The sequence below is a fragment of the Agrilus planipennis genome, unplaced genomic scaffold, assembly GCF_000699045.2.
Source record: "Agrilus planipennis isolate EAB-ADULT unplaced genomic scaffold, Apla_2.0 scaffold15, whole genome shotgun sequence".
In the NCBI taxonomy this organism is placed as follows: Eukaryota; Metazoa; Arthropoda; class Insecta; order Coleoptera; family Buprestidae; genus Agrilus; species Agrilus planipennis.
Window position 1 is genome coordinate 1,147,058 of NW_020438871.1, and position 17,279 is coordinate 1,164,336.

General features: G+C 34.9%; 1 protein-coding gene across 4 annotated transcripts in view; it reads right to left on the reverse strand.

Annotated features, from left to right (window-relative positions):
• The window catches only part of LOC108735209 (hemicentin-2-like), a 329,541-nt gene that overhangs the window by 59,909 nt on the left and 252,353 nt on the right, over positions 1-17,279 (reverse strand). The window contains exon 1 of one of the 4 annotated variants that reach the window (XM_025977597.1): positions 11,719-11,783. The exons of the other annotated variants lie outside the window; for them this stretch is intronic. Within the exon in view, the coding sequence (XP_025833382.1) occupies positions 11,719-11,734 (16 nt within the window). The 5' untranslated portion in view covers positions 11,735-11,783. Of the gene's footprint in view, positions 1-11,718; positions 11,784-17,279 lie in introns of those variants that run through there. 4 annotated transcript variants of the gene reach the window in all.

Genomic DNA, 17,279 nt, shown 5'->3' on the forward strand with positions numbered 1-17,279 from the left:
TTAATTTTCATATGTCCTTATATATAAAGTGTAACAAACACCCGCCGGCAGATTTTCCAAAAGCAGGCGCTAATTCCCACAGTCGTTCCATTGTATAATAAACTTTTATATTAATAAATTTATATCGTTCACCTTTTTGTAATCATTGAGCTAAAATAATTTCATGACAGCACAATTAACTCCAGCTGCCTGTGTTTTTTAGTCGGTTTAACTACGGCTTTTAATTAATTGTAATAACTGCGTATAATAATGGCCGATAGAACCGCATGTAAGTACTTTACACGTTGTATGTACTATTTAGCAAAAACAGCAAAAATGTAATGCAAACTGCATTTTGCGGTGAGGACGCCATATTACATTTTGACTGTATATTGTGGAGAACTAATCCATTACAATTTTTATTCGCGATAAAATCACTTTATATTGGTGTAGCTGAAGCAATACCAGTTTATGCGATTTGGGGTATAGGCTATATATGCCGAAATGTGTGTACGTACTGCGGTGATTACTAATTTAATTGAATCGGAACATGTTATCAAACTTTTACATATCAATACACATACATACGTATTTCAAACCTGAAATAATGACATTTACAAAGACCAATCAAGCCTTTATTTTACATTATTTAAATCGTTTGATTAGAGATGATATTCGTTTTGGCAAACAAGGGGGTAACCTTTCTGTTAAATGTATATTTATATGTAGACAGATCTTGTTCGAGCCAGTGAAATCAAGAAATGTTGTGTACTTCTTACAAAACATGATGTTTCTAAGCTGAAAATGGAGGAAAAAAATCATGAAAATTGTGCAGCAAATATCCAATACCGTTGATTTTTATGGGAGCAATTTCCAGCTACGACCTTTCGAACAATGCCGGTCGATTGTCGTTTTGTGGACTCTGCTGTGCTGAATTATGACAGACAGGGACAGTTTGTAAGCGCCGCGAAGAAATATGGGGTTATCAATTTCGCTGCCTTCAAATCAAACACTCCGAAGGATTTCAAAATACACGCCAGCATGAAAGAACGTATGAATCGGGATTTAATAGGTATAAATTTACAACCCATATCATTTCTTGTCCCATTTCGGTGAACATATTTTTCGAAAATAAATCAGAAGATTTCCGAAACCATATATATATATTCTGTTTTACGTTTTCACATTATTTCTTTTTTTAATAATTAAATGGATGCTTTTTATTGTAATTGAATTTTTGTAAACGCATAGTTCAGTTTCATAACATTAATAACCACAATGGGCTAAAGAGGACCTTAATTGATCTTATAACGGCTTGAGATAGAGGGGTTTTAGTCGGTAGGAAAAACTAAAACTTAAAACTTTTGGGTGTTTCATTCCCACCAGCCAATAATGCTGGTGGGCGGGCAGTCCCTCCGGACTATGCCGGAAGGTAGGGCGGAAGGCCCTCTTCAGCCTGCTTTCAGGAATCGTGGGAATGGGTGGGTGGTGGTTCGGGTGAAAGATGAGACGGACGAAATGAAGACAGAAGAGAGTGAAAGATTATCTGCGGAATATTACTGCCTCAGCATTTGCCTAAGTGATCCAAGGAAACCACAGAAAAACTTGGACCAAGGCAGACGGACCCGGAATCGAACCGGCGTCCTCCCGAATGCTAAGCAATGGTCTAGACCTCTCGGCCATGCCGCTCGGTTTAGTCGGTAGGTCCGATGGCACCTTTACCGGAAATCCGACACTATCCAGTCGTGCGGATGGCTGGGTGTCTTTCGAAGATATCTTCTTCCTCTTCCACGAAAACAAAAAAAAACTTTTGCAAACAATAGTAGGCCGATTTGGTCCCAATGGTCAGGTTCTGCGAATGTCTTCGATGACAACCACCTTTGTTAATTTTATTATCGATGCTCTTCAATTGTATGTAGGTTACAGGAATTTCATAGCTCGAGACAGTCATACCTTGTTGGGGTTTCCCATTATTGGCTTCTGGCTCGTATTATTTGGTTGCATACCAGGTATTGGTGGTGACACCAGAACAATTTTCGATTTTGTCACATAATTACGTTTTGTCTAGAGACGTGGATGGGCGTCCTTCGCGATGTTCACCTGCAGTTGATGTTTAGTTCAGCTTAAACTTCTTGGTCCAGCGTACAACTGTGGAATATGGAGGGCCTGAGTCCTGCCAATGTTTCCACCATGTCGCTGTGTACGTATGTCAGGTAGAAAATTTCAAACAGAGATAATTGATGACAGCTCTAATTTCGTTTTTCTCCATTTTGACGTTATCTCTTGGACGGTACGTATTCAAATGAATGTGGCTCCAGGGAATTCCGGTCTATTTATACGATTTTTTATGCTGATCTTGTAGGTATATATTTAAGCAAGCAAAAAAGTTTTTTGAATTTTTATAATGATGATCATCATTACTTTTAGATCACCCCTCGTACGTACTGATCGGTAGAAAAACAGAAATATGATGGAAGAACTGAGTTGAAACCGATGTCAAGCATGTCACGTTTTACTGTGACATTTAATTCGTGTAAAGAATACGATGGAGAAATGTTGCCATTGTTCCTGCATAATTTAAACTATCTGAACATGCCACTTTTAGTTAAAAAATGTAACCAACAACTATAAATGTGCCGCTTGCATGTCGCAAATACCATCAAGTATCATAAAACACAAGTTGCAGTTCTTCATACAATAATGGGCTTTACATCCGTTTCCTTTTGCTGTAAAAATAAACTTGGCAATATTTTTTGATACATATCTACCACATGCTCTTGATAGTCATTATACCTATAAACTGCTTGCACTCATATCAAGGGCATCCATTTACAACTGAAACTTTTTTGTGTGTTTGAAGCGTACACCATTACATTCCACCGACATTTTCAAATGCTTTTCGTTCAGACGAGATTATATCTGATAGTCTGATACTTTTTTTTAAGGGCCTACAGAATTTATTTTCAAATTGTCAGTGAAATATTTAAACTCGAGACTCGTACGTTATCAAATAAAATAAACGCCATGCAAATTATATTTGATTCTACTTGAGTTAAATTTGAAAAATAATCGCTTTAGAGGAGGGAGCACAGTCACGTAATGCTTGTGGTGATATCACGTGTTTATTTAACTATTTACCTGCACGAAAAGTGGTCATGTATCAATGTTTTTACTTTGATGATGTCGTTACCGCCAACAGTTTAATGGACGAAAAAATATGAGTTCAGGAAATAATTGAAAAAATCTTATCGGGTCTATGGAAATTATTTATGGCTACTTTAACTCTATTTATTAAAACATAATGCTCTTAATCTTCCTTTTCCAATCTATCACACTATTATTATTACATCTATAATATTTTCTATGTCGTGTTGCAAGAATTCTTTAACGATGTAGAAGTATGACTATACGGGTAAGGCAAAAAGCTCCCCGAACATAAAAATTACACATTTGTTTGTCGGCACTTGTTCTTTTTATGCCGCATAGGCGGAAATGTATGATTTCATGAACATGCGGAATATATTGTTTCAAAAACGTCTATCTGAAATATCCCTTGGCTCTCTGACTACTTTCTAGACTAACCGAACTCTCAAAATCCTTTTAAACAAAGAGTAACAACTCTCAGAGACTTTAAATTATATTTATTAGACTTTAATTTGTATTTGCACCTTTCCTTAATGGTTTAGGCATATGAAATGAGAATCTTAGAGTTTAGTTTCTTTCATCAATTAGAAAAAAGAAGCACCCAATTTTATCTTCAGTATAGGATATGATGTAACTTGAAATGCTTGTTGTAGTAACTAGGTAAATGCAGTTAAATTCGTGACAGTTCGAGTTACATTCAAAGATAATCAATTGAAATTGGTCTGAAAGGAAAATCCTAGATTTTAGTTTCTTTAATCAATTAGAAAAAGAACCACCCAATTTTGTCGTAAGTGTAGGATATGATGTGACTTGAAATGTTTGTTGCAGTAGCTAGGATAACTGCGGTTGAATTCAATGGTAATCATATTAGATAATAAGTTTGAAAGGAAAATCCTAGATTTTAGTTTCTTTAATCAATTAGAAAAAGAACCACCCAATTTTGTCGTAAGTGTAGGATATGATGTGACTTGAAATGTTTGTTGTAATAACTAAATAACTGCGGTTGAATTCAAAGGTAATCATTTTCGATGGGTAATAGGTTTGAAAGGAAAATGCTAGATTTTAGTTTCTTTCATCAATTAAAAACAAGAATCGGCCAATTTTGTTTTTAGTGTAGGAATTTATGGAGCTTCTAGGTTTGCCTTGAAAAGGCTTGATGCACGAATTAACTGAATAAACTGAGCTTGATTACTGAGTATCAAATTACCCGCTCGTAGTATAAATCCCAATTAAGTGCATTACCTGTCCAACTCAACAGTTTATAGTTCACAGTCACGTATTTATTTTTACAATGCAATTCAGTACGATTTACACCAGGTGACGACGATCTAGCAATCGTAAAATAAATCTAAGCACACTAAGGGCAAATAATGAGTAACACTTGTATGTTGTAAATTATATTTTTATACGACACACCTATTTATAACAGTACAACTGAAATTACGAGAATTACAGAGGTGCACAGGTACTATATTTTTAATGATTTATGTTGATTTGAAAACGGTCGTGTAATCGAACCGACATATACATACGTATAGTATTTTTTTAACTGAAAATAATGTATTTATCAAATGGAAAATGAATCTCTGATACTATTTTCGTCAAGTGTCTGTTAAAGAAAATAAAATTGTTTGAATTATTGAGATGTCGGAAACGAATCGTGTGGAATGGAAGTGCATGAAAAACGATTTTCAATGTGAAGTAGTGAAATATAGGAGAGAACAAGGGGCCATGACGCGGTGAAAATTCAGTTAGTGGCTCTTCATTAAACATATTCAAGTAGGAAGGTATACCTACACGTTCGGTAAAGGGTAGGTATAACGATGGAGACGTTGCTATCAGATGGATGGACAGCGTGGGGTTTTCGGTCTCGAGCAATTCGTATTCGTGGATGGTAATGCGGCAGAGTGGGGTCCAGCTAGGATGATAGAGATTTACGAGGTCCCCGTCGCACACACGTTTAGTCATAAAATAACAATTTGATCCTTTCATATCCGCGCTTCGCAAATAATCCGCTTTTCTACTGTCAATACAAGCAGGTGTGGGCAAATGCAAAAATCCTCCATTATATATGCGACAAAAGCCAATATTTCATCCGTGACTAATACAGTTTGAATGCCGCATCTGTAATTATTTGATATAAGCACGGCAATCATAACGGGCGAGTAACCAAACCCAAAGGAACAATTTTTCAAACACTGCTCACCAATTCGCCGATAATTTGCCCGGACAAATTTTTTTGCGACATCTTTTTTGTTACCGTTTCCGAATGTCCACTGTCACGTAAAAGTCTTTTATTCAAAACTGCCGACGATCTACTCATGCAAGAAATTTATATCGGAACATGCACACCAAAAAATTACTACTTATTTAATAATTAATAAAAAGGTCGAGTTATTAAGAAAGCTATACTTTTCATATTATTGTTTTTTATGGTGCACCCCGTTCTTTATATTTATATTTTATCAAGAAAACTACAAAAACACCAAGAGAACAAACTCGATAATTGTTTCGGTCATAAAAGATCATTATCAAGAGTATAACTAAATTGATATTCTGATTCTATTCAAGTACATAGGTCAAGCTGGTTGTCCCTTAAAAATTCGGTTTAAAGAATACTGTGCAAATAAGTAAAATAAACGCTATGGTTTTAAACAACATTGGCATGCAAGAAAATTATCATACAAATGGAAACCAGAACAAAAATACTGTCAAATACCACAAAAAACGACAATTTCTCAATCCACTCTTTTTGAATTTGCAGCATTCACGGAAATCTCAAATTTTATACTTTTAAAGCTATAATTAGCTACCTTGTAATTTAGTATAGCCGCACTTTTAAATTCGATGAAGATTTTTGGGTTTCTCTGCTTTTTATAGATATCATTTAATTTTTAAAGCGTACAAATTGGCTATATTAAAATATGGTAAAATAGCATTTAAGTAATTACTTATAATAATTTTATTCGAGCGTTGTCCTCGTTTGCGATGTGTAATTTATAAAGACCTCATTAATTGGTGCGCATTTGATAGCCCCACTTTTTATCTATTTACTTTTTCAAATGTTCATTTTTTTGCTTCGCTTCGAACATTAAACGTTGCCGTTGATTTTGAAATTAATTAAAAGCCAGGGTAAATATGAAAGTATGCGGTGAATATATGGAATGTAATTTTCATATGTCCATTTCATATGCAACATCGTCCATATTATATATATATGCATATGCTATATGTATGTGTATGTGTACGAGCAATTTTATGTCCCATAAGTCTCTTATTTTACAGGCCGAGTAAATCACTCTTTCAAACTGCGACTATGTTATACAGTTTTTGTATATCATCTTCGATTATAATTTTTCAGAACTTTCTACAAACGAATGCACAGTTTTTTTTAGTTAGTTAAATAAAAAAAAAATTTCAAATATTTAATCCACTGAAATCTGAACTGCTTTTTAGGGTTTGTGTCTCTAAAGGAAAAACGGAACCATTAGATTATTGACGGATTTCCGCAAGAAACATTATAATAAATAATACGTAAAACAAAATTGTTTCAATTACTAACATGCATATTTAATCAATTGGTAATCGTTTCGACCTGACGTGTTAGTTTAAACTTTAAAGAGTACAGAAACTCTTCAAAATGGCAAACTATGTATCTAAACCATTGTCAATTTATTTAATTATTAATTAACGAGTAAATCTGTGTCAATGGTTTTGACAAAAATGTGATGTAGAGTCCAATTTTTTCTATAGGGTGTTGTTTACGTACGATTCTTATTTTTCATAATAATCACTATTGATATGAAGTAAAACGGCATGAAGCAGATGCTTCGCGATGTCAATAAAGATTTTCGGTTGTAATTTATAATATAGTAATTTATACGTATGTATAGTGCTGATTATTATGAGCGACGAACCGATGTTGTTTTTAATTCATTTTTATTGGAACGGGCATCTAAGCATTTAGTTGACACTTTCCAAAGTTCTACACTTATTTCAGAAATACTCTGTACATACTAGAAATTGTACTAATAGATATTACTCACATAATATTTAGAAAGGTAATCAATATTTAGGTACTTAAGAACGTAAAACTATTGAGGCGAATAGATAACATTCATGATAATGTTCCTATGTTGTATAGTTCCACTAAAATATACAGGTACGTATAATAGCCGAAAACCAATCTGATCGAGAGTATGAGATGGAGAAGATAGCATATACGTATGTATATATAAGCTTTGTAGATAGAAAACGATAACTACAGATTTTGTTTCCTGTTATGGTATCATTTTCACAAATAAATTAACACGCGGAGCCAAACGAGGTGGGTACCTAACGAAGTGTATGTATGTCCTACTATAGGTACAATATAATTATTATGGCATGTATTAATTATAATACTATCTAATAAAAATAACAATTGCTATAAGTTTTAGTCGAATTATTGCTCGGTTTTTTAACATTCCCACTGGAACATTTCCTTTCTGTCGAATCCACTGACACAAATTCATCCGCAGCGAGAAATCAGTTTTCTACAAGGCTTGCACTCGCTGCAAATGATAGGGCTACAGGATCCAATTCTTTGTTATTTCGTCTTCTGCAGCGGATTGCATCAATATGTTTTGGGCCCGTAAATGTATTATGCTTAGAACAACAACTATTCCACAGAGACACACTGACCTACTCCAATGACTATTGTTGAAATATTATATTGAACTGCAGATCGACTGACTGAGTACAAGGTTAAAAAGTTAAAAGAACAAATAACTACTACAGGATGGCTGTAACAGAAACATCTTGAATAACACTTAATCTAATCTAATAAATAACAAAGGAAGGACATTGATGCTGCTAATTATCATCTGAAAGAATGCGGTGTTGCATTGTCGTATTTTACCGCGTGATTTACCAGGGTCGGACTGGCTATCAAATGCGTTTTTCTCGAAAACTATGAATTTTCAGACGTAACAACATTTACTTAATTTTTTAATTTTATTGTTCCCTATCACCTTCTAAAAGCTTGCCACTTACTTCGGAAAAACATGGTATACAGAGCATTCATAAGCATGAGTGGCTTTTGTCTGATGATTGTAATTTTAATATCTAATCAATCTCACAGAATTTCAGATACTTTGGGTTTTAGTTTTAATCGGCCTATCGAACTAATTTTGAAGCTGTAAATCTTTCATCTTTGCACGGATTTGCGTATTTTTCGAAGTATCTTGCAGATATTTGCTTATGATCCGCTGCGCAACGGAGTGAAAATGTTCGGTTGAAACAGTTAACTTTTCCGGAAAAATGTATTGAACTCGTTTGAAGTATTCCAAGTCATATGCAGACATAAAAATAGCGTATGCATGTAACGTGTACAGAAGGGGGCTTCTCTTTCTCTCTCTAATGTAATACGTAGTACCTATGTAGTTGAAGTAGACACGTAGGGTACCTATATGCACTTGGAATTTTCGCTTTTGCGCTGACGCTCTAGTAGTTGGTCCTCCGAGTTCCACTGGGCATGCAAACAGAAATTATGGCTTACGTAGCTCGAAAGTTTTACAGCGGGGACCGTATAATTTACCGGCCGCTTCTCTATAAATTTCGAGTTTTAAGTATTGGAACAAAAATCGCCGCCCATGATAAAATAGCACATACATATGGATGTGACGTCTTCGGGGCGGGAGCTGGGGTCTCCTGCCTGCATAGCGACGGTGTCCGCGCTAAAGCTTGTTGCACACGACAGCTTTGATAAAAGGCATAATTACAGACCCTGCTCTCATCCTCTGCCGTATTGTCCTCATACAAATTTTGCGTACTCCACCAAACTATCGTCTGTGTAATGTGTCTTAAACATTTTACAAATAAAAGACTTCGAGTGAAATCCCTTACCTAAGAGCACTCATCTTATACCATTGTACGTTCCGCAAACATTTGCACTTCGAATAGTGGATAACAGATGACTTTATTAAAAACATTATATCTACAAAGTGCATTTACATTTTCTCATATGTTCCTCCCCCATAAGAGTTCCCTCGTCCTTTTTTTTCCATTTTTTTGCACCAATTCCTGTTATTCCTTGCGTCTTTAGTTCCAATTTACACACTTTCCAGTCTAAATCTAGCTGTTAAAACTAATTCTTTTTTCTGGTTGCTTTTTTGTCTTTTAAATAGTGCGGTTTTTCCTGCCCTTATTTCCACTTCCAATAGTAAAATTTATTTGAAACATTCATTGGACAAATTTACATTTAACTTACCAAAATAACGATAATAGAATCCGAATCAAAGTCGGGTATCTTTAGAGAAAGGCACGGAACCATAAGTGTTTCAGACATCTGTCGTTTGCGCCAGTGGTACAATAGTTACAGTGGACATTTACCCAATTAGTTTAAGGTTTGATTAACAGTAAGAGAACATGTAGTAAATATCACGACCACGAATGTTTAACTTAAACAGAAACTCAGCGCAGTTCCCAGCTATTCATTATACGTATACCTCCATGTTTGACCTAGTGGTTATTTACTGTTAGGTACAATTATATAGTTTTACTTATATAGAGTAGATACTGGAAAATCAAATGGAATTCGGTAAAATGAAAAACAAATACCTAAAAATCCTCATAAAGGTCACCCAAAAGTGTAATTTTCAGTTAATGCCTCTAACTTTTAACTAAGGATGACAATGTGTTTGCGTTTTTTAATTAATTTTATATGAAATATGGTTTTTAGTGTTTTATTTTGTATTATGATTCACAAATATCCTAGCCACGACAAACACAAATTCAATAGTCCATATCTCAGAAACCGAACGTATTGTAGCGAGCACGAGCGTGTTTATGTTGGATCGGGCATAGGTGTGTGAGCGGCTTATCGATTCGGCGACTAGCCGCGGGCGCCTTTCTTCATGTGCGTCGTATCTGTAAACGTGTGTGTCGTACCTGCGTTCCGAGAAAGTAATTAAACAGTTCTAAGAAAACGAAACTTTCCCGGACGGTTCGAGAAAGTTCCAGAAAGGACCCGAAAGAAGATATAAAGGAAGAGACGAACACCGAGAAGAGAGAAGAAATAAATAGACCGTTGCAGAAGAGAATCAAGAAATAAATTGACAGTCATAGAAGTGAAATAAATAGAACAGTGAATAGTAACAGTAGTACAGTAGTGCAAATAAATAGAATAATTACCTAAGTATAGTAATAATTAATTAGTGTTTTTAAGTTGAATAATAATTAGTATAAATAAATAGTTTTCTTCTTAAAAGTTAATTTGTTAAACCCACGAACATTACATCTTGAAATTTCGTATTCAGCCTGCTCTCATCATTAATAAATAATATAATCATTTAAAACTCAGTTTAAAACAAAATTTGAGGAGAGAAAATGAGCGGCTTTTGCAATTATTGTTTAGTTTGAAAACAAAAGGTTTAGTTTTCTTTCCGCTTACAGGATACCTACCTATTTATTTCATATTTACCTAGCAAAGGACTTAATAAACTAGATTGTATGTTTGCTACTGTGTTCTTAACCTATTATTTGTTTGACGACAACAGGAATTACATTAATCATTGCATGCGACATGCATCAAATAATACATTGTGTTATGGTTCCTTATTATAGAATATTTTATGTACCTAGTTGTTTGAGTGTGTGTTATGAAATGGCAACTTTTTAAATTTGACGTTGAGATATTAGACTTTTGCATTTGAAATTACCTTTTCTTGGGGTTTATTTTGTAAATGAATAGCAGACGGATAAGGTAAACAAAATAGTTGCAAAATCTTTTGCAATATCGAGGGATTTAAGAGGGTCAACAGTCATTTTGAAGTTCTCCTTCTGATGATACCTGATAATCTGGCGATAAAACGAAGAAATTTTAACAGGATTAATATTCAATTTATAATATCTTCGAATACCTATCATAGTTTACTTTCTTGTTACTTTTGGTTTTGCCTGAAGAAACACGATCATCATATTCGTCAATAAAATTGTGCTGTAAATAGGTACTTCATAAAATGACAAAAAGGCATCAAAAGTCGTACAACAGTGATAAAAAACATAAAACAAATAAGCTGCTGATCTCTTGAAATCTAAATAACGAAAACACCGTGCGATTTATCCTTACGGGCATACTTACTAGTTTTAAGGACATAATTAGGTAAAATTTGTAAGGAGTGATCTCTAAAATTACTAAATCGATTTTACAAATTCTTTGGCTAAAAGAAAGCTATGTTAACTGTAAATAATATCCTAATTAACATTATAAATGCGAATGTAAGTTTGTTTATTTTTTTTGTTTGTTTGTCTGTCAATTTTTACATAACGTACTTTTTATTCAGAAAAAATATTTGTTCCTGACGGATAGAAAAAATTAGTTTTATGTGGTCAATTCTCTCGCCTTAACTACTCAATCGATCACCATGAAATTTTGGAGATACACCGTTAGGGGTACAAAAAAGGACATAAAGTAACTTTTGTGCAGAAAAAAATACTGTTTTGGTTTTATTTGGTCGTCAATGATCTTTGTCCCCTATACAGTAAGTATACAGATGAGAAGTCTTCCTGGCAAAAATAGTTACGCTTTACATTTAAAAATACATCACAACATACCTGGCGGATCGGACATGGATCTCTAGTGTGTTATAAACATGTCGACACACGAATATCTATATACGTTAATTCACAAATTGATAAAATATGACTTAGGTACAGTCACAAATCGAATTCGAAACGGGCGAAACCGCAGGCACAGCTAGTCGAGAATAAAATCGTAGAAGAGTGGGATATCTATATGTACCGTTGTAAAAATGTTGTTCGATATGGATGAAGATGTTCCAGGATATCTGCAGATGCACGTTGTGTTATTGATTTTTCTATTTGGTGCCTACTACGTCTTATGTATTTGTAAAAGCGCTCGGTACGTACTAAGAATAATCATCGGGTAATGCATCGAAAAAGTATTTCCAAACAAACGGGGTAAAATTAAGGCGTATTCTGTATAAAACTGTCGAGTGCTTCAACTTAATTTGTTCCGATTTCCATTAAGGCGGCCCTTTACTTTTTAGATAGATTTAAGTACATAAAGCAGCCAGTCGTTAGACAATCGAACTTAACGACACTCTGTCGTTATTAGTCATAGATTCAACGAAGCGAATTTGGCTGCCATCCAAAACTGAACGTGAATGTTGGCGAGGTGGTCAATACCGTTTTATTTCTCCTGAACATGCTCGTAAAAATAACGATGAAAACGTAAAGCACTCGACTTGAAAATTACTGTCGCACCAATACGTCAGCCACCTATACCCGAAACTGTTGTACGTAACACATCTCATCAACGACTTTTCACAACTTCCAAATTTACATTCGTAGTCCGGCCCTGTGGGCATCTACTCTCCACTTAATTTGTCGGGGAACAATAAATTCGTTTATCAATAACCTTTCAGGTCTACTACGCGATCTTTACAGATAGTATAGAGGTTCGGGTACGCAGGTTAGAATGATGATAGCTGGGGGATGCCCCTATGACTATGTAAGCGGTCTGAAGTGTTGAAACATGATGATGGATGGCTTGCCACACACGTACAAAAGGGCGGAGTAAGACGTCTGAGTCTTTACGGACGATTTACTTGGGTTGGTAAAAGGTAATAGTCGGGGAAGCAAGGCGCCAAGGAAAGCGACATTAGTTACGACGGGGAAAAAGAAAAGAAAAGGTTCAAATGGCCAACTGAATAGACGAGGTATGTTTCTCCATCGTAATCTTTCAAAAAAAAAAAAAAAGAATATTTTCTACTACGTATTATCAATACGCAGCAATAACGTGTCTAAAGTAAATATATTGAAAACAAAACAACTTCGTGTTTACGTTGAGAAAATTGTTTTACCCTCATGTGATGCGGCAGGGGGGGTAATTGTCAACGAGTCCGGCATTGCACGACACATTACGTCCTGCAGTTGTTTATTTTTACCACCCCTAACGTCCGACGCGTCAACCGTCTGGGGTGACTTAAATAGTGCACTTTGTATGCGTTTAAGTTGCAAATGTAATGTAATTTGTATTAGTTAAAGCAAATTCCGTTTAAAAGATAGACAGATAGGTACATGATGCAAACTAACGAGTTTATACAAATAAGACAACATTAGCAGGGGTGTGCAATGTGCCATAATGACGCAGCGTCTTGTACTTTTTTACATTCAAATAATTTCTAAACATATAATTATCATAAGATCGTAAGTCGTAAGACTGATTGGACACGCACCTCCGCTTTTTCATATCCTGGGCTTCACATTTCCCCAACGCTAAAACAACCCACATCCTTAACTATCTGCGAAAAGCAATCGAATCTAGGTCTACCTCTACTCCTCTTAACTCTTGTTCCTGCCTCTAATATGTCTCTGACTAGACCTTCAAGTCTGAGAAGGTGTCCTACCAACCTATTTCGCTATTTCTTATTGACTTCCATATAGTCATCTGTTCTCCTATTCTTTCTAATACCTCTTCATTTCTACATCCACCTTCTCTATCCACGGTATCCTCATCATTTGCCTGTAACACCACATTTCGAACGATTCTAACCTTTTCTTTTCCGCCGCACCCACTGTCCATGTTTTGCACCCTTTCAGCGCCGTGCTCCAAACATACACCTTTAACAATCTTTTCCGAAATTCTAAATTGACCGTTCGCGAGCATAGAAGTGAGTTTTTTTTATTGACGGCGACTCGACCCTGCGCTATCCTCTACTTTATATGCCCACTATACATATATTGCATATTAATGTATAAGTTTCATGAGGATGAGAATTGAAGTTTGTTGCAGCTACCTGCTACTACATCCTCTGTATGACCCTACGATGATCTAATATTGACATTTCAACATGCTCAATACGTCAAATATTTGCTGATTTTTAATAAAATGTTCCGATAGTTCCATCCTTTAATTAGACGTACACATACCTTCAGCCAAACAGAGGTTAAATACCCTGAATTACCCTTAATCTAATCTAACAGTACATGAGCCAAAAATTACAAAACAAATCTACGCTGGTGCTAGTAATCACTAGGATATTGAGTGCAGCGTTGGGAGCAGTATTTATGAACTAGAGCCGGAACTGATTTTACTACGTTTTTCTGGAAAACGGTTAATATTTTGACATACAAACATTCACTTACTTGTCATGTTTTATAGTGCTTTATCACCTCCTGCAAGCTCAGCACTTGTTTCTGTTACACCCTGTATAAAATACCATTACCTAATTTACATCAAAACTACCCCCATGACAAAGGTAAAAATAAAGGAAGTGCATCTTTTTTAGGGTTCTCATACTGAACTTTTTCATTTGCAAATGAAAAACGGAACCCTCATTTAGCATTACTGGCGTATCCGACTGTCAAAGCTGTTTTTCTTTCTATATCATTCAAACTAAGAGCAAATCAAAAATGTTTCTAGAAAAATTAAGACAGGAAGTTAAGTACATTTTGGTTTTGTTCAAAAAATCTAGAAACATCATCATCATTATCCTGGGCTAACAGCCTTTGGTTGAATTAAAGTTAAATTTACACAGTTAAATTTACACATTACGTTATTTTCTCAAAACTCTTCCACATTCCATATTATGTTTGAACTTCAACTTCTATTGTATGAAATCTAATAATTTGACAAAATTTGGATTACTCCTGAAACTTTAAAAGATATTCCTCTTGAATATCCTAACAAAATCTCGATAGGGATCTCAATTTATGATATGTTGTTACTCGAGCAACGAAACCTTTAGCCTCCGAAATAAAATTATAATAAAAAAAAATAAGCAACGCTGTGTAGCTTAGTAAATTGTACATGCATGAATGGTTGCAGAAGATATGCGTTTTAGTAAGGAGATGCAAAGCCCGGGTCGGTAGCTTTAATTATAGAAATTAAAATTTGACGTCATCTGAATGTCGAGTTATACTACACAATGCAACTGAGTTTTGAATGGCCCAAAGCTGCGAGAATTTGAAACATCAGATGACTACTTTTGGAACAACCCTATTTTACATAAATACAGATACGACATATAATATGTAATGCCTTTATAATTTGCCATTAGTGTTTAGTAATTAATAGGTTATTTTGAAAGAGGATCATCTCTATTTAGTTTTTAAAAAATAAAAAGTTTAATTCGTTGTCAACTCCGATAAAGTTGTTTCTACTTTTGTATGCTACGGGTAGCTATTATATCAAATGAAAGGTTTAAACGTTTAAATTATCAGAATGATTACGAAAATACCTAACGTACAAATTGTTTGTTACGAAGCGAATAGTTTTAACATTAATAGGTAATGTAAACAAAATATCCACTGCTAATAAATAATTGTTTAAAACATTTAAACAATGAGTTTGTCGCTATAAAATAGAGAACGTTTTCGCTGTCACTCAATACTAATCAGCAGGTGTTTGAGGTAACTTGTATTTACATATTTAGATTGAAAAATTAATTGTATTTTATGCTATTGTTCTAGAGATAATACGGTGTTTATTAAATGTCAGATATCATGGTTGGTGAATTTTCCGGGGTTCTTAAGAAAACCGAGTTGGGAAGAGTGTTAGCGGACAAGACCAATACTTTTGTAGAACGCCCTGGGCCACCAAGACGAGTCTTGTATGTGTCTTCACTCGTTCTAAAGCAGACGATGCACGCTATGATCCATAAAAAACAAGTTTCTCAAGAACGGACAACTCGTTTCAAACAAATCAGAGTTTAATACATAACGTAGTCTTAAGACAGACATAAAATTACGTTGTGTACGAATTAGTTGCAGTTTGTTCAATAAAGAATAAATCAATACCTACACCGGTGTCTCATTCCCTGATCAATATTCAACAACTCTGTTTTTTGATTTTAAAAATTCTCGAGATGTATCTCTTTGTAATAGCAATGAATCTTAACTATCGACATACTTCTACTATACTTTGAGTGTGTTATGAATGCAAAAGCATGTTAACAAGAAGTGATATGTCACGACATGCTAATACTGCAGTATGAAGGGGGCGGAGTAATGGGACGCTTATGTGTTCAGAGCAATTAGTGGATGATTCATAGCGAAGTTGCAAAGCACCCATAAAGGCCCCATTGATTTATAAACTAATTGTCAGACCTATCCGAAAGTACTTACGACCCGTATATATGAATACCATTACCTAATTTATATCAGAACCACCCTCATGTTAAATCACATTACATTTCAAACAAGATATTCTCAAACAAAGATAAAATTAAGATATGAGAAGTGACTGTTTTCTAGGGTTCCCTTAGGAAAATTATGTGAGGAAGTCAAGTACATAAAACATTATCATCATCATCATCATAGCCTGAAACTATAGGGTTATTCGGAAAGTCATTTCGTTTTTTCCCGACAGAGGATTTAATTGTATTCTTTTGCACCCAACTTCACATTTAAGTCGTATAATTTTTATATGCTTTGAGAGCTCATATAGCAAGGCTTGTGTGTGAAAAATTCCAATTAATTCNTAACAGACCACAAATGGCTTTCTATTTTCTATGTTTTTATGTATCAACCGCTACCAGTTACCTTATCTTTCTATATTTTCTGCACATGATACAGCTAAATGTAAACAATGGTCCGCTTATTACAGTTAGACAGTTGTTGGTCAATGTAGCATGCATAATTTAATTAAGCTCCAAAAGTTCTTTTATAAGCCAACCCATGCATCAATTTAGTTCGTATCTACCGCAAATACCTAAAGTATATTTATAGATGCCTAGGCACGTTCGCACTATAGGACATGCCACCATATGCTTGTACTCTAACATGAATCCAAAATCACCTCTTCAACCAATTTATCTAATGCACGACGAAACAAGTTTCATTAGTTTCAGTCCTGATTTCGAACCACACGTTATCCAACGATAATAATTGTCCAATATCGATATCAAGGTAATTACAAAATACGTGTTCGTTACCACTTTAATAACGAGCTTGGCAGCCGGAGATAAAAAGTTTCTGTATTATTCAAACATTTATAAACAAATAGGAAGTATACGTTTGCTTCTTTCATCTTCGGAGCATGAATGAAAAATAGACCTTCCATGCGAGTTTTGATGCAGGGAAATAAGTCGAAGTCACAGGGGGCAAGGTCAGGGGTGTAGGGAGGATGATCCAATTTTTTAATGCCCGCT